Genomic DNA, 18587 nt, shown 5'->3' on the forward strand with positions numbered 1-18587 from the left:
CGGCCATATAATCAAATAGTGTGACCCCTGATGAAGCACCTTGACTACTAGCGGTGCAGAAACGCGTAGGGACACGTTTTCAGTGGCACGGATTGACCAGGTGTTATATCATAATATAGTCAGGGGGAATTATCGCTCAGCAGTATGTGGTGCTAACAACAGCACCCTCAATTGCTCCTCCTTCTGTATGGTCTACCGTGCTTACGCCTTTACAGTACATTTGGCTATTTAGCCCAATTTTAGTATGTTTTTTTCTATAATAAAAATCGAATTTTAATCGTTCATATAGGCAGTGATACAATTTAATCAATCAAGTGAACGGACATCTGTTATATATCGATGCAACAATTGTTGTGTAGTGTCAAACTCTGTACTTGATTACTGTATTTTGACTGTATCTTATTTCTAAACTCATTGCTATCTATAATAACGATAATCTATTCTTGCGCCTCTGGTGGCCGGAGTCATTTAGTCTGCTTGGAATCCTGCGCAGATCTTTACTTCCCAGAGAATTCTTGAGACATTTCACAGCTCTTTTCTACCAGTTAGCATAATGGCAATTCAAGTACATTAGTTATGCTATCTATGGGTAAATGTAAAGAAAAAATTCTGCTAATAGTATTTCCAGTTCATAACATAATACTCAGCCGCCTATCTCCTCCGAGGGATAATCGCATTTTCCATCCAAATCTAAATGTTGTCCCATATGGAGGCTGTATAACGGAGCCTAGTTGTGTGCCGTAATTCTTACATTCTGCTGGACTCATGTAGATTGGGTAAAAATTTACGTAATTAGAGTTCATTGCTGCCGAAAAATGTGGAGTGTAATAGTACCAATAACGTTTGTCAAATGAAAATGTCTGTCAAATATTGAGTCATTTCACGTAGACTTTATGAGAAGTTATTTATGTTGTATCTTCAACGCCGTAAAGAAAAGACTCTCTACAGCTATTCACTTCTCCAGGAGGCCCCCATGGATTGCAGCCACAAATTCAGCATTTCTTAGATATTTTCTTTTTATTTGTTCTCCTGTAATTCTATGCGACAATTTTCTATATGAGCGGGATCTGTAGAACTGTTCATGTTTACCTCATGAATAGAATGCCATAACTTTACTGAGGACTGACTATAGACACTCGGGGGGGGGGGCTGGACTGGGACTAACTGCGTACTAAGGCAGATTCATATAAAACGTGAACATTACCAGCCCACAAAGGGCATATGTACAATTGAGGAGACCATGCGGCTGCTATAGGGCCCTTGGAGAGAGTGGGCCCATCCCTGGATAGTCCAATCCCTTTTTGTGCAGGTTGGAAGACACCCCTCTGCAGAAGTACGGCACGGTTAGCAAACAAAGTTGTGGGAAGGGTGTGGAAGAGAAAACCAACAAGGCCCTTCTGGCCTTGGTTGCTAAACCCAGCAACATAATGGAGGGCTCATTTTGATCAGTGTAATATTTTTTTTAAATGTATTCATATAGCGCCATATTTCTCAGTGCTGTACAGAGATGGTGGTCATCACTCACATCGGTGCCTGTCTCCGTTGGGGTTCACAATCTAATATCGAAATTAACCTATCCGTATGTTTTTGGTGTGTGGGAGGAAACCCATGCAAATGCAGGGTTTCTCTGTGCAGATGTCGTCTTTGTTCGGATTCGAACCCAAGAGTCTAGTGCTGCAAGACAACTGTGCTAACCACCGAGCCACCATGCTGCCCAGCTGGTTATAGTGTTGGTGTATTCACCTTTTTACCCTAATATAGAATTAATCTACATACAACATTGTAACTTTGGAAATACATTGCATTTCTTGACTTGTAGTGATCCTGAGTAACAGATTGTATTATTGTTCAAAACCACATTCACAAATGTGCAGCTTTTAGAGCGAAGTATGTCTAGCAAAGCACGAATGACATTAGGAGCAATTTCTTTTTGCAAAAGATGTATTTTCAGCAATAGAAAAATTCACGCACATTTCTTGGTTGTGTAAAATAAAGTGTGTCACCCAGAGTGCTAGAGTCCGTTAGAAGGTCCGGTTAACTTTCGATTTTCCGGGTAGCTTTAATCTTGGATTTCGTCAGAGACTACACGTGGAGTAACAGTCGGCATCTTACTACGCCTGGTGCAAAAGGTGGAGCAGACTTTAGAGCTAAATTTTCCCAGCATTCCTTATTGGCTGAATGTCTGAATGGCCTGCTGTACATAAGTAACTTTGGCTGCAACACAGGTCACACAGCCAAAGATCGCTGTGTCGCAATAGAAGTCTCTCGCTCTCGCTCGCTCTCCGCCCAGGGGAACAGACTCTCATCCCGTATATACACACACAGCAAAAAGGGTAATAAAGTACCCCATTTCTTTCACTTGATCTACGGAGTGCTGTCTTTTTTTTTTTTTTTCCTGTGTATCTATCGATCTATCACTGTCAATTATGCTCAGAGGTGGACATACCCTTTAAGACTTAACAAAATTTAAAGGACGGTTTCTGGATATTTTATTAAGAATTTCACATTTGTTATTTACTGTAGTTGGTTCGCCTCAGAAGAATAGAACAATTTTATCTGTCATAGTCATTTATGACTGGAAAATAATAGGAAATTGTGGGCAGTTGCCTCATAATGTTCTAATGAGTAAAAAATACCTAAAAATTCTTTAAGTTGTTTAAGAAGAGATGTGGAAACTGGAGGAAATGCTTGCGCTACAAGCTAATGGTACTCTCTCTCACGTTGGTTAGAGTGGGTTTTTGTCTTTCTGTCCTCCATATTCTAGATGTCGGGGGGGATGCCTAGTGAAACGTCTCTCTTGGGAACTTGCAGGGACTCCTGGTCTTTGCATCAGATGTGTGATCATAAGACTGCTGACCGTAATAAAAAAGGGCTGTGCAGTTGTTAGCAGTTTGGGACTGTAATTACTGATACGCATTGACTGAATAATCTGCCAGGAGCGCAAACAAACTTATCATTATTCCATTATGCCAAACCGTGCTTGTCCTCCCAGCCGCCAGCTACAGGTTAATAAGGAAAAGTAACCCTTTGTAATCCGCAACTCCTCTCCTCTTTATAGGATAATCCTTCAGGGGCAATGACTGACTTTATATTCTATTGCAGGAAAATTGCTTAGAAAAGGCTTATTTCAATAGGGTGATTTGGCAATGTAATCTGAACACATGTTTAAGCTTTCATTGCAGTGTATTGTAGTGTAGCCTGGTAAGACATACAATGATTATAATAATGGCTCTGCTTTTTAAAGCTCATAAGAGGTTAATCACTATGGTGCTACTGCTTCCCGTTTTCTGTCTGCTGTGATGTAGCTTGGCAGGCTAAAGCTGATGATGTCATCATCTTTCTTGTGGGCACAGTCACACCAGTACCATTGTTGCTGCGCAGCTGGTGTGCAGGGACAAATATTAGGGGGGGGGGGGAGTTATGCTGGCACTACTGGGCAAAGAGTTGAATTTCATTGAAACGATGGGGGTAGTTGCGTCCTATGCGTTGGCCTCCTGCCACTGTGGTTTATGTTCTCCTCACATGGGATGCATTTTAATAGCTTGATTTGGAAAGGAGAGGGATATACAGAACTGTACCCTTCAGTTCCAGCTTCCATATACGCATCATGTAAATAAAGTCTTTGTTGTTTTATCGTAATATTCTTGAACCTTTTTTTAATTTTGGATAATGTAAGCCCATTTGCTTACGTAGCGCTGCAGAATGTTTGGGAATTCCTATAATGTGTATAACCATTGTAAAGGTCACGGCAGGACAGAAACCACCGGAATGGAAAGTTTTACAGTAGTTTGGTTTTATAGCGCACCCTTTTTTTAATTTTATTTTTCTTTTTTTTTTTTCTTCTTGGTCTTCATTGCTTTTTTACACTTTGAATTAGCCAATGGATAAAAAAAAAAAGTTTTTGGTTGAGCTCCTCTGCTTCAGCTCATGTGATCTAGGCATCACCACTTTAAACCTTTTCTGTTCTCCCCTTGCACTTGTTTCTTCATTTTGTTTTATGGAGTGCCTTCTCTTTGAATTCATATAATGGCACATGTATATTCAGAAAAACCTTACCCAAACCTAAAGACTTGGCTACTGCCATCTTTTTCCATCTTGTAGATACTACCATTCAAGAATAGCTTGAAATCGGAGGCATTCCTCCAGTAAATACAGTATTCTAATCTTCCGTCACCGTGGTATAAAAACTTTAACATAGTTTGTTTATGAATATTAATTAGTTCCTGGTATTGATGATGTTTTTATGTTATGTTGATGTTGCATTAAAGCCATTTTCCCAACGCAGAAACTGATGGCATATCGCTAGGAAATAGGATGAAGGAAATATTGAAAAAACGGATTGTAACGAACCACCGAATGTGAGAGTTTGGAGAGGCTCTGTCAGACAGTTATTACAGAGATACACCAGGTTGAACTTGACTTGACTCATTTTGGGATAGTTGGTATAGGAAGAAGAACCAGGAGTATTGAGCTAGTCCTCTGTGCCCCATCTCCCCTTTTTTGGCTTTTTTTTTTTTTTCTTTGTCGAATTTCCCTCCGCCAGGAGGAGTTGGGTGGGTTTCTTTCCAAGAGGTGGGTATATGTTATAATATTATGAAGGCTGTTGAAATATGGTAAAGTGTTTTGTAATATCGCAATAAAAAAAAAAGAGGAATTTAAGTAGTTCTGTAAAGAAGAGTGGGTTAAAATTCCTCAACAGCGATTTGATAGAAGTGGTTGCAATTTTTACTTCTAAGGCTTCGTTCACATCTGCATTCAGTGTTTCCCAATCTGCATTAGGTGTCAACATTGTTTAATATTACTTTCTGTTTTAAAGATCCGATACAGTTAAAGAAACCTTGTTGAGAAAAAATATGTATAGTAAGTTTAATATACAGTTGTTTAGGATTATTAATTCGTTTTTTTTTTATTAATGATGTTTTTATGTCATGTTGATGTTGCATGAAGGGGATTTTCCCATCACAGAAAGTGATCGCATATCGCTATAATATGCCATAACTTATTGATCGGTGGGGGTTCCGTCTGTCAGGACCTCCACAGATCCTGAGACTGAATGGGCCACAGTGCTGGTTTTAAATTAATGGGGCTGTACTTAAGTTCTCTTTGAAGAGCCCGCAGTTTTTAAACTGGTGCTGCGACCCCCTTCATTCTCATAATTGGTTGGTAGCGATATGTCATCACTTTCTGTGCTGAGAAAACCCCTTTAATTAGTCATATACCCTACCCTTTAAATAAAAAGAAAAAAAGGCAATTTGGCTAATATGTTTTTTATGTGGATTGATAGGAATTTGCTTGGAAAGATTCGCTATGTTAAATGTACATACTAAAGTTCAATTTTTCTATCCTTAGGATCGCTGCTTAACTGGCAAACTAGAACCTGTGTCTCCTTCCAGTCCTCCTCATGCTGATGGAGACCTTGATCTGCTGCCTACAAGGCTTTCCAAGGAGGAGCTGATTCAAAACATGGATAGGGTGGACCGTGAAATTACCATGGTAGAACAGCAAATCTGCAAGCTAAAGAAGAAACAGGTTTGTTTCCCATAAATGTGAACTATTTATTCACAAGTGATCGCTTCTGACGGATCCATGATGGATTATTTTAATTTTATATAAGTATAATAAACCCTAATGGATCCAGTTGCATACATTTAAGCCCTGCCCTGTTCTTACTTGGAACACCCCCTAAAAAAGCTAAAAAAAACGCCCAATCAAGACAAATTTGTAAAAACCTTAAAGGGTACCTCCAGTAATGCAGCTGACCACCTCTCATAAGTTTAAAAGTGACGGCGGGAGACACGGCTCTGAGAGTGGGCCGTCTGTTTGTTTAGGCAACTATACGTCACAAAGGAGCTTTCAGTGCTCTCCCGGCCAAGTCTCCCCTCGTAACTTTTAATCTTCATGCGGGAGACACGGTCAGCTGCATAACTGGAGGTACCCTTTAAGGAGCTTCCATCCTCTCCCGCTAAAGATGCTTTCACGCCCTGACCAATCTCATAACAGGTGATACCCTTTTAAAGGGGTTTTCTGAAATATTAAAATGAGCTTAAGGCTTTGCTTGCTCTATGGGAAGAGTCTTTTTCAGTTGAAATATGTAAAATATGTCTTTGTTTGAACAGAGTTTGAAGGTGAAGCAGAGGTTCCTCATTTTATAGTTTTATCTATAGATATCCTCATTATAATAAGTTGAGTAACAAAATTTATTGCTTTCCTTATTGTGTGCTGCTCCTAAGTTACAGCCTGTCTTATAGCCAGAAATACATTTCACAAATTTGCTGGTTGCTATTGGAAATAGTCATCGGTCTGTCAGCAAACACTCCTATTTTCAGAACCTACAGATCCTTCAAATCCCCTACAAACCTACAAATCCCAGGTAGCCAATGCTTCTATTGTTTTGGGTTGTCTGGTGCAGGTGCAAAACTAGAAGGCAGTCTAGTGGTTTATAAGGAGTGTTCCCATCTTTGACATTTATGGTGTATCTACAGGATATGCCATAAATGTTTGGAAGATGCGGGTTCCCGCTCTGGGTCCCACACTTGTATTGAGAAAGGGGAATGCCCAACCTCTGTTTCGTCTGGAGCGGCGGCCACTGACCACAGATTCTAGACATGGACTAGTGGAGAGAGGTGCGCATGTGTGCGTCTCTCTCCATTCTGTTGTATGTGAGTTACGGAAACAGCTGAGCACCACTTGCTCGGCTGTTTCCTTAGACTTGCATTAAACAGAATGGAGAGAGCCGCACACATGCGGCCTTCTCTCAACTCGCCCACTCCTGTGGCCTAGGAGATACGGGGCTCAGGTGACCTGCGTTCGCGATGTAGGTGCAGGTCCCCTAGCTGTGATCCGCATCTATCAGGCATTTATGGAATATCCTGTGGATATGCCATAAATGTCTACGATTGGAAAACCCCTATAAGCTTTGGATTCAGAAAAATTAGAATTAGAAAATAATGTGCTGTAACTCAGGACCAGTATAAGAGAAGTAAAACAAATTATTTGAAAAGTTGTTTAACTTTAATATAGGATGTCAGCTGTAAAATTTGTGTTCAAAGGTGAACCTATATGAAAGAATTTCTTAGCTGTCCCTCTAGGCAGCTAGAATTGCAGGTTTACAGCAACAATTAAAAGGAACGCATTTCCTGAGAAAATGAGCGTGCGTTTTCTGAAGTCGATTTGGGTGTAGTCTTCTCTGAAATCTAGTTCTACTTTGACAGTCGTCCAGCTTTTAGTGGAACAGCCTGAGATCTGAATCAGAAACAGATCTTTCTCTAGAAGAACACAGGATAGTCTTTGTATAGTTGCCTATTTAGAATCCAGCTATAGATAATAGAACAGATTAATTCCCATGAGATTCGATTTACAGCTCAGTAACAGAGTCAGGGCAGAACGAAGATTTTTTTTTTAATGAGAAATGTCTCCTAGACGTCCTTTCTTGAGCACATTTGTCTGCTTTACAACATGCAAAAATGTCTGACCAGATATGAGGAATGTTGTGACCTGAATGTCTTAAAAGGTCTTTCCAGGAACTGTGACAACGCAAAAAAAAAATATGGCAAGCCCCATTGTCTTTTTATTTGAACTTGGTTGGTGCTGTGGTTTTAAGTTTAAACCGTAATTTAATCCAGCAGTCCTGTGGTTTAGGTAACGGCCGGGATGCCTGGCAAGCTGCCTGCTTGGGCCTGTCTGAAAAGATTATATTCCATAGGTAAAGCATCGCAGGGCACCTGGTAATGTCTCATAATTTGAGACCACATTTACTGCATGGAATATTTAGATACATGGGAACATAAATGCTTGGACCTTATTTATACTTTTCTTTTTTTTTTACCAAGCTATTAAACACACATTTAGTGGTCGTATCAGACAAGTTGCGTGTCTGTGGCCCAATTTTTACATATTCTGCTGAAAAGGAATTGAGAAGCTTCCAGTAAACCCATTCAGGCACATCTAGAAGTACAATGTAGCGTGCCCATATTCCCCAACACTGTGTGCATCTATGAAGGTATAAGGAATATATGTGTATGTGTGTATATATATGTATATGTATATATCATACAAGTCTGGCTTAATTGCATTTAAGAATGTATCCCATTGCCTTTAGGTTTTTGTGATGCTGAAATAAAGCAGGTCACTAGTCACTATCCAACACCACTGACCAAAACCTTTTATTGTTTATTCATCCTTTTACTTTTCTCACGGTGCCATTGACTTTGTACTACTTGTATTTCCTCAGCAACAATTAGAAGAAGAAGCAGCTAAACCCTTAGAACCTGTGAAGCCCCTCTCCCCTCCACCAGCTGAATCGAAGCACCGTAGCCTGGTCCAAATTATATATGATGAGAACAGGGTGAGTAGCCGTAACTCAGTATAGAGCTTCTTTGTTCGATCAACCAGGATTTGTCTTAGAGCTTTTATTTATATTCTGTCATTACTTGTATGTGCCACCGGAACGAAAAAGGCAGGATCTATTGAGAGCCACCAAACCGAGTTATTGAGCCATTACTTGTACACGTTCAAATATGTAGAACTAAAGGGAAAAATAACTTCATGAAAATTCCTTTGTGACATAATATCTTCGGGTATCCGTTATTTAGTCGATATTTCTATTCATCTAGAATCATTCAGTGGAGGGAGAATTTGCTTGGCCTCCTAAGTAGAAGTTAACATGGCCGAATCTTTGGTTGAGCGGAGATGGTCCTGATGATTGAATTGTTTAGAGTATATAAAATTGACTTATTGAGGAGTTTAATTTTTCTTGATTTCTAAGGCTGATTAATATCTGATGTTCTGTCTGATAGTCGCGCACTCCCCTTGTTTTGCCTCGCAATCCGTATTTATTGAAGAATGGGCATGAAATACCCTGGTCATTATACATAATCTGACTGTTAAATCTTATTCGCCATTAAGCTGAACTGCATAAGAAGCAGATGTTTAACGGCATAGAATTATGCAAATATGATAATAAGGATGCAAGTACGAATTGTAAATATGTTAGTTTCATTTTTTATGTAACGATTCAAGAGTCTCTTCGTAATAGTTTTTAATGAGAACGTCATTGGACTGATGATCATTATACTCCTCACACATGGAGAACTGTGAGCGCATGGATCTTCTGCTACACGCAAAGCTACAGGATCTTATTACACTTTATTGTGCTTTAAGGTTCATTTGAGGACGCTGGAGACTGCTTTGTCTCTGCATCATTTGAATCATTGGTTTCAGATTATTGTGATATGGGAAATACTCCAGAAGGTGTTACATCTGCACTAAAAGGGTATATAGATCATATCATATTTGTCTCCATTAATGCGTAATAAGGAATCCCTTCACCCGAAGCTAAGCAAACCGTATTGGAGAGCACCCGCATACCTCAAGTGAATGACTATGCTTTAGATGAAATCACCCCATTAATGATGGTGACATGTCCTCTTTTGATTCTGTTTTTTCATGGAGTCCCTTTTGAATTCAAATCCCCATTGACATCCATATCCACACATATAAGCGAATATATTTCCAATCCTTTTAGAATACATAATATAGCAGCGTCCTTTACATGCTGACAGCTGGCTGGCCTGTGGTATATCCTCACTCTTCTCTGGAGATTGTGAGTGGCCAAAGCTTTTACTGAAGGAAATACATAGGCAAACTCCTTAGGCTGAGTTAAGACATGATGGTGCTACCGCGTTCCAAGCCTGCGCGTGGAAACAAACCGTTTTACCAATGTTTGTGTTATATTAAGATGAACTACAAGGAAATGCTCCTTAAGCCTCATTCTTGTAACAGAAAATGCGCAATGTAAACACTACTGTTGACTTCAGTGGAGGAAAAAAGCTGCATATCACCATAAATGTAATCTCACCACACTCACAAATAACATTTATACAAATCCCATCAATTTGACAAGCATTTTTCTTTATTCTGCAGTTTAACTTTTAGCTGCGGTTTTGATTATTTAAACAAATAATGTGTGAACATAAGCTTGGGCTACGTTCAGACATAGCAGATATTTTCTAGGGTGCTTTTTGCTGCAAATCCATGGCGAAATCTGCATGTACTGATTCTGTCGCAAATCCGTGAGATGTTGGACATGTTACGGGTTCAAAAATGCTAACTGTGCCCTATAATATGTGTGGATTTGTTCTGCCACGTGAGAATGCGGTTTTGTAATCCCCATTCACATGTATTGTTTTGTTGCACGTTTTCGGTGTGGAACGTGTGTGTTCATGGTAAAGCAGTGTTTTGCCGCTGATGACAAATTGTTGTAAGATGTCTGATGGCGATGTTTGAGATGGTTCTGCAGAACTCTGCTACGTACTGTAGAGATAAGATAAGCACATGCTGTTCTTCCTTATGTTCTTAGAAATTTCTCTGCTATAAATCAAAACCTTGTTCCTACAGCCGTTACTTTCTCCAGTGTTTCCTTCTTCCGTTCACTTTCCTTTGCAGGTTTTTTTTTTTCTGTGGGTAATAAAGGCTGCAGTAATTGTGTTCTCAGCTCAGACACAGCTATTATAATCTACAAATAGGTCTCCGCAATTTCCACCGACCTTGCTGTTATTATTATGGGCATCCTTCTGGATTAGACACACAAGGACTTCCTCCGCAATGTTTGCTTTGTAGTCTGAACTTCTCCATGGGGCCATGAAAGATGACCTTTTAAATGCAGCTATATGCACCAGAATACTATACGTTTTAAGTGTTGTTTTATTGCATTTACTTGAGATTTGAGTAACTTAAAGGGTTTATCCGGTTGTTTAAAATTGGCTTATCCTTATCCTTAGCATCTTAGGATCTGTTAGGGGTTGACTCTCGACCCTCCCCCCAGCGATCAACTGTTTAAAGGGGCTGCAGCGCTCAGGCGTACACAACGTCCCATTCATTATTTATCGGACACAGCTCTGTATTTCTAGTAGTGACTGTTCCTGGTATTGCAGTTCATTCTTGATTCAAATTCAGAGTGCTGCAGAACCAGGCATAGCCGCTACTATATGAAGACGGCGAAGGGGCCCTTTCAAACATCTGGTCGGCGGGAGGTGCCAAGTTTCAGACCCCACCAATCTAATATTAATGGTCTAATCTATCTAGGGATAGGCCATCAATTTTAAAGAGCCGGATAGCCCCTTTAAGATCATATTGAAATTGCTTTGCATTCGGTCTCATGCTGAGCTATTGCATCTGCATATTTTTATTAATCTTCAAACTAATAACTGGTATCCTATGGGGCCCACTAGGAAGGAAATGTATTTGCAGAGCAATAGAGAAGGTAAAATCAAAGGATACGGCAAGAGCATTAGTGTAACAACTGGCAGGTATGTTGACTCACTGGGCCACTCCGCCGTAACAGAGAAGCTGCTGATCAAGAGAGTCTATGAGAGTCCGTAATGATAAAGTACCTGGTAGGTCAGAAGTGGGTATATGCCAGACAGGGGGAAGCAGGCCTGTGCAGGATAATGCAGTTTGGCTAGGACACCAGACTGGAGTAGTGCAGTCATCTCGGCTGGGGTAGCAGGCACAGATGGTGAAGTCGCGTCGGTAACTCTGCTTGGCATGTGCACCGAACACAGATGGAGAATTAGTCTCGGACACTCGGTTTGGCACAGGCACTGGACACAGATGGTGAAGTCGTCTCGGACACTCGACTAAGGCGCTAGAACTTGACATAGTTACGGGCAATGGGATTCAGGATACGGAATACAGAATACAACTAAGGAACCATTTGAAAGACAGACCTAGGAAAGACACAACATTGCTTAGGCACAGGAGGAGAGGGCAGGCCAGATTAAATATCCCAGGATGTACAGGGACAGGCTAGGGAAACTTTTAGTGGTGCGCGCGCTGGCCCTTTAAAAGACTACCAGAGCGCACGTGTGCACCCTACGGGAGAGGGGAGCCACACACGCCGGCCTTCCCGGTGAGGAGGAGGGAGACACCAGCATTAAGGTGAGAGAGGCTGGAGGCTGCCTGAAGAGGTAGGATGGCGGTGGTCGATGGCCGCCAACGTTACAATTTGTTCTATCTGCCAATACCAGATTTAAGGTTCTGTCTGTTAATGGAGTTCCTTTTCTTCAGTGATGGACCATCTGTTGACATAGTTCTCCATGTGTTTCCGCCCATGCTGTATAATGCAGGCGCATAATTAACTGCTTTTAATAATGCATGTGTGACATATTGAACTGCAGTAATGCCACATATTGTAGTTCCGAAACGTGTGTGTGTGTGTTTACACCGTGTTCCAAATTATTATGCACATTTGGATTTAATTATTAGTTTTTCAATTAAACTCATGGATGGTATTGTGTCTTAGGGCTCTTTGGATCATTGTAATCAATCTCAGACACCTGGGATAATTAGTTTGCCAGGTTTGCCCAATCAAAGGAAAACTACTTAAGAAGGACGTTCCACATTATTAAGCATGCCACAGGTTTCAAGCAATATGGGAAAGCAAAAGGATCTCTCTGCTGCCGAAAAGCGTGAAATAGTGTAATACCTTGGACAAGGTATGAAAACATTGGATATTTCAAGAAAACTTAAGCGTGATCATCGTACTGTGAAAAGATTTGTGGCTAATTCAGAGCACAGACGGGTTCGTTCAGATAAAGGCATAATGAGGAAGGTTTCTGCCAGACAAATTAATAGGATTAGGAGAGCAGCTGCTAAAATGCCATTGCAAAGCAACAAACAGGTATTTGAAGCCGCTGGTGCCTCTGGAGTCCCGCGAACCTCAAGGTGTAGGATCCTCCAGAGGTTTGCAAGTGTGCATAAAGCTATTATTCGGCCACCCCTAAACAATGCTCACAAGCAGAAACGGTTGCAGTGGGCTCAGAAATACATGAAGACTAATTTTCAAACCGTGTTGTTTACTGATGAGTGCCGTGCAACCCTGGATGGTCCAGATGGATGGAGTAGTGGATGGTTGGTGAATGGCCACCATGTCCCAACAAGGCTGCAACGTCAGCAAGGAGGTGGCGGAGTCATGTTTTGGGCTGGAATCATGGGGAGAGAGCTAGTAGGCCAGTTTAGGGTCCCTGACGGTGTGAAAATGACCTCAGCAAAGTACGTAGAGTTTATGACTGACCACTTTCTTCCGTGGTACAAAAATAAGAACCGTGCCTTTCGTAGCAAAATTATCTTCATGCATGACAATGCACCATCTCATGCTGCAAAGAATACCTCTGTGTCATTGGCTGCTATGGGCATAAAAGGAGAGAAACTCATGGTGTGGCCCCCATGTTCCCCTGACCCCAACCCTATTGAGAACCTTTGGAGCATCCTCAAGCAAAATATCTATGAGGGTGGGAGGCAGTTCACATCAAAACAGAATCTCTGGGAGGCTATTCTGACATCCTGCAAAGATATTCAAGCAGAAACTGTCCAAATACTCACAAATTCAAAGGATGCAAGAATTGTGAAGGTGATATCAAAGAAGGGGTCCTATGTTAACATGTAACTTGGCCTGTTACGTTTTTTTTGATTGAAAGAGCTTTTGATTTCTGTAAATATGACCTCCTGATGCTGCAAATTCAACAAATGACCATTTTAGTTCTCTTTACAACCTTTAAAATGTTTTGATCTCTGTTGTGCATAATAATTTGAAACGGTGCATTTTGAGTTTTAACCTTCTAAAAAAAAAATCTGTTATCATTAGGAGATTTGTTGAATAAAATTTGCATTATACTCCAACGGTTGATGGCTTGAAGATTATACTGACTGTCATTTGCATCGACTACTTAGGAAAATCAGCGAAAAATAACATTTGCATAATAATTTGGAACGCGGTGAATATAACATAGTATTAGTAATTATTGTCCCTCGTAAATGGAACTCTACAGTATGTCATTTCCCCTGCAGTGACAACCAGTCGTTCCTGGGACTGTCACTTTTGACACCACTCTCTGTCACTGCCTATATAAAAGAATGACAGGCCTTCATGGCATGGTTAAAAAACACAAGATGGGAAAGCCATTGTGGTGTGTTTACATGTGGTACTACATTGCAGTATTGCGGCATCCATTATGGTGCCATAGTCACGTGGCATGCCCTCCCTTGTCCAGAACTGCTATAGGCATTTAATTAGTAATCTGGAATGTTATTTTTAGCATATTGAAGTCATTGTAAAAGTTATTCAGAAATTCTCCAACTTCTCATTTCTGATGAGTTTTGATAACTGTGGTTTATTTCCTCTTAATTTTTAGTTCAATCTGATGATGCCAATCTCTGTAATGGTGGTAGTTTGGATCAGGCGCAAAATAAATAAACTCTGATATGTTACTGACTCGCATCCTTTTATTTGTGTTAATAGATTATTTTATATGTTATCAAGGAGTATTTTGTTTTTTTGTTTTGTCGTCTAGCTTATCTGAACACTTTACTATCTACAATACACATATAGCTGTTAAAATGAGCCTACCAGGGGGCTGTTGACGTGAAAATTAAAGCCGACCATAGACATTTGATAGCTGTCAGCTGTCATTACATGGCCATCAGCTGTCACACTCAACACACCTGTGAATTTGCACATTCAGTTTTGCAGAATTTACATGTAGAACAAGACGTTAAATGGCCGTCCTACTCTTCTGGCACCACTTTTATTTCGGAACGAGTGGTATAATCCAACCTATGGTATTTTGGTTTCTCCTGTTGACAGTCTTTTTATACATTAAATTATTGGCGGGACTGGCCGACAAATTGAAATGTCTTAGGCCATTTTAATCAAGTGTTAGCCGTTATATTTTTCCCTAAAAACCTTTCAACCAGGCCCCTCTGTAGTATTCCAGATGGCCACTAGGTGGCTTCCTTACTCTACAATGAAAATATATATTAACCTATGTATATTGATTAGTCTGAGTGAAGAATATACAGTAAATGATCTGAACATGTTTAAAAGGGAACTTCATATAGTTTTTTTTTATTAAAAATGTACATTACAGTTTAAAAAAAAAATTTTCTGTATGGTAGACCTTGCAACTTTGCAGTTGAACAGCAAATATACTTTTTTTTCTTATGTGTGGGATATAACTCTACATAAAAATAGTATGCCGACGCATACCACCCAAATGTATGGTATACGTCCGCTTACTTAGAAACCTATAGATGCGTTTTTTTTTTTTTAGAGTTTTGGTTTTAGTCCATAAGACTCCCATTTGTGCTAAGGCTGGGTTCACACGACCTATTTTCAGACGTAAACGAGGCGTATTATGCCTCGTTTTACGTCTCAAAATAGGGCTACAATACGTCGGCAAACATCTGCCCATTCATTTGAATGGGTTTGCCGACGTACTGTGCCGACTACCTGTAATTTACGCGTCGGCGTTTGACAGCTGTCAAACAACGACGCGTAAATGGACTGCCTCGGCAAAGAAGTGCAGGACACTTCTTTGCCACGTAATTTGAGCTGTTCTTCATTGAACTCAATGAAGCACAGCTCAAGATTTACGAGCGTCTCAGATGCCTCGCAAAATGCGAGGAGGAGCATTTACGTGTGAAACGAGGCAGCTGTTTTCTCTTGAAAACAGTCTGTCTTTTCACACGTAAATGACAGCTAGCGTGTGAACATACCCTAAGAGTGTATGCTGTCATACAGTAAAAATGATGCCCTTTTTGCATTATTAGGCCTTGTTCACATGGCACTAAAAAAAAACCTCAGTGTAAGCGTGTCAAATACGCTAGCATTTTTGTAAAGCGCTTTTTAAACGACAGGCGTTTTTGACGCGTTTTTGTAGTTTTTTTAACGCGTGTTTTGTGCGTGTCCTCTGCACTTTATTTTCACTTAAAGAGGCTCTGTCACCACATTATAAGTGCCCTATCTCCTACATAATGAGATGGGCGCTATAATGTAGGTAACCGCAGTGCTTTTTATTTAGAAAAACTATCTATTTTTACCACGTTAGGAGCTTTTTTAGCTCTATGCTAATAAGTTTCTTAATGCCCAACTGGGCGTGTTTTTACTTTAGACCAAGTCGACGTTGTAAAGAGGAGTGTATGACGCTGACCAATCAGCGTCATGCACTTCTCTCCATTCCTTTAGTCAGCGCATAGTGACACTGCGTTGTTGGCTATGTGCTGTATTATACTGACATATTAACGTTATTGAAGTGTTTAGACAGTGAATAGACATTCCTTCCAGCCAGGCCGTGATGTCTATTCACAATCCCGATACTTTGGTAACGTTTCTATGGTACTTACAGCAGAGCAAGCGTAATCTCACGAGATCACGCTGTAAATGACAGGTTACAGGGAGATTACGCTTTGCTCTGCTGTAAGTACCACAGAAATGTTAACAAAGTGGTGGGATTGTGAATAGACATCCCGTCCTGGCTGGAAGGAATGTCTATTCACTGTCTAAACACTTCAGTAACGTTAATGTGTCAATACAAAGACCGCACATAGTGAACAACGCAGTGTCACTATGCGCTGACTAAATGAATGGAGAGAAGTGCATGTCACTGATTGGTCAGCGTCATACACTCCTCTGTACAACGCCCACTTGGTCTAAAGTAAAAACACGCCCAGTTGGGCATTAAGAAATTAATTAGCATAAAGCTAAAATCGCTCCTAACGTGGTAAAAATAGATAGTTTTTCTAAATAAAAAGCACTGCTGTCACCTACATTATGGCGCCCATCTTCTTATGTAGGAAATAGGGCACTTATAATGTGGTGGCAGAGCCTCTTTAATTAGAACTCGCATTGACTATGGGAATAAGGCACGTTTTTAGTGCTTTACGCACTGAAGGATTGACCAGACGCTTCTTTTTTACGTGACACATTTTTAAACAGCACGCTTTTCCATTGATGTCAATGGGAAGCTTAAAGAGGCTCTGTCAACAGATTTCAAACCCCTATCTCGTATTGCAGCAGATCGGCGCTGCAATGTAGATTACAGTAACGTTTTTTTTTTTTTTAAAAACGAGCATTTTTGGTGAAGTTATAAACATTTTTATATTTATGCAAATGAGCCTTTCTTAAGTACAACTAGCTGGGCGTTGGGAATAGAAGTGTATGATGCTGACGAATCAGCATCATCCACTTCTCTTCGTTAACACCCAGCTTCTGACACTGCACAGACACACAGCGTGTTCTCGAGAGATCGCGCTGTGACGTCACTTCCTGCCCCAGGTCCTGCATCGTGTCGGACGAGCGAGGACACATCGGCATCTATTCACAACGCCCAGCTAGTAAAACAAGTAAAAACGCCCAGATGTACACACACAATACACGCCCACTTGTACTTAACTTTAAACACGCCCAGTTGTACTTAAGAAAGGCTCATTTGCATAAATATAAAAATGCTTATAACTTGGCCAAAAATGCTCCTTTTTGAAAGAAAAAAAAAACGTTACTGTAATCTACATTGTAGCGCCGATCTGCTGCAATACGAGATAGGGGTTTGAAAATCTGGTGACAGAGCCTCTTTAAATAGTGTTTTTCGACACATTTCTCGGGGCGTTTTACGCGCCAAAAAACACCTCAAATGCAATCGGTTCTTCTGAGAATATAAGGCCCTGTACACACAGTTTTTTTGCATGCAGAAAAAAATCTGCCTCCGAATTGCTTAAAGAGGCTCTGTCACCAGATTTTGCAACCCCTATCTGCTATTGCAGCAGATCGGCGCTGCAATATAGATTACAGTAACGTTTTTATTTTTAAAAAACAAGCATTTTTGGGCAAGTTATGACCATTTTTGTATTTATGCAAATGAGGCTTGCTAAAGTCCAACTGGGCGTGTTTAAAGTAAAAGTCCAACTGGGCGTGTATTATGTGCGTACATCGGGGCGTTTTTACTTCTTTTACTAGCTGGGCGTTCTGACGAGAAGTATCATCCACTTCTCTTCAGAACGCCCAGCTTCTGGCAGTGCAGACACAGCATGTTCACGAGAGATCACGCTGTGACGTCACTCACTTCCTGCCCCAGGTCCTGCATCGTGTCAGACGAGCGAGGACACATCGGCACCAGAGGCTACAGTTGATTCTGCAGCAGCATCGGAGTTTGCAGGTAAGTCGATGTAGCTACTTACCTGCAAACGCTGATGCTGCTGCAGAATCAACTGTAGCCTCTGGTGCCGATGTGGCCGACACGATGCAGGACCTGGGGCAGGAAGTGACGTCACAGCGTGATCTCTCGAGAACACGCTGTGTCTGTGCACTGCCAGAAGCTGGGCGTTGTGAAGAGAAGTGGATGATGCCGATTCGTCAGCATCATACACTTCTAGTCACAACGCCCAGCTAGTAAAACAAGTAAAAACGCCCAGATGTACATACACAATACACGCCCAGTTGTACATAACTTTAAACACGCCCAGTTGTACTTAAGAAAGCCTCATTTGCATAAATATAAAAATGGTCATAACTTGGCCAAAAATGCTCGTTTTTGAAAAAAAAAAAATTACTGTAATCTACATTGCAGCGCCGATCTGCTGCAATAGCAGATAGGGGTTGCAAAATCTGGTGACAGAGCCTCTTTAAGCAATTTTGAAGCAGATTTTTAACTGCCTGCACGTATGTTTCCATTTTGTTTATTTCTTTTTTTCTCTGCATTTTTCACCTGCCCCATTGAAGCTAATGCAAGGACCGTGGGCAAAAAATGCTCCGAAAC

General features: G+C 40.8%; 1 protein-coding gene across 17 annotated transcripts in view; it reads left to right on the forward strand.

The window, feature by feature from the left end:
- The window catches only part of NCOR2 (nuclear receptor corepressor 2), a 429457-nt gene that overhangs the window by 170136 nt on the left and 240734 nt on the right, over nucleotides 1-18587 (forward strand). For all 17 annotated transcript variants that reach the window (XM_075833601.1, XM_075833585.1, XM_075833675.1 and 14 more), the window contains 2 exons: nucleotides 5350-5529; nucleotides 8231-8344. In XM_075833601.1, the coding sequence (XP_075689716.1) occupies nucleotides 5350-5529; nucleotides 8231-8344 (294 nt within the window). The remainder of the gene's footprint in view (nucleotides 1-5349; nucleotides 5530-8230; nucleotides 8345-18587) is intronic.

This window comes from Rhinoderma darwinii, chromosome 1, assembly GCF_050947455.1.
Source record: "Rhinoderma darwinii isolate aRhiDar2 chromosome 1, aRhiDar2.hap1, whole genome shotgun sequence".
NCBI classification, from domain to species: Eukaryota; Metazoa; Chordata; class Amphibia; order Anura; family Rhinodermatidae; genus Rhinoderma; species Rhinoderma darwinii.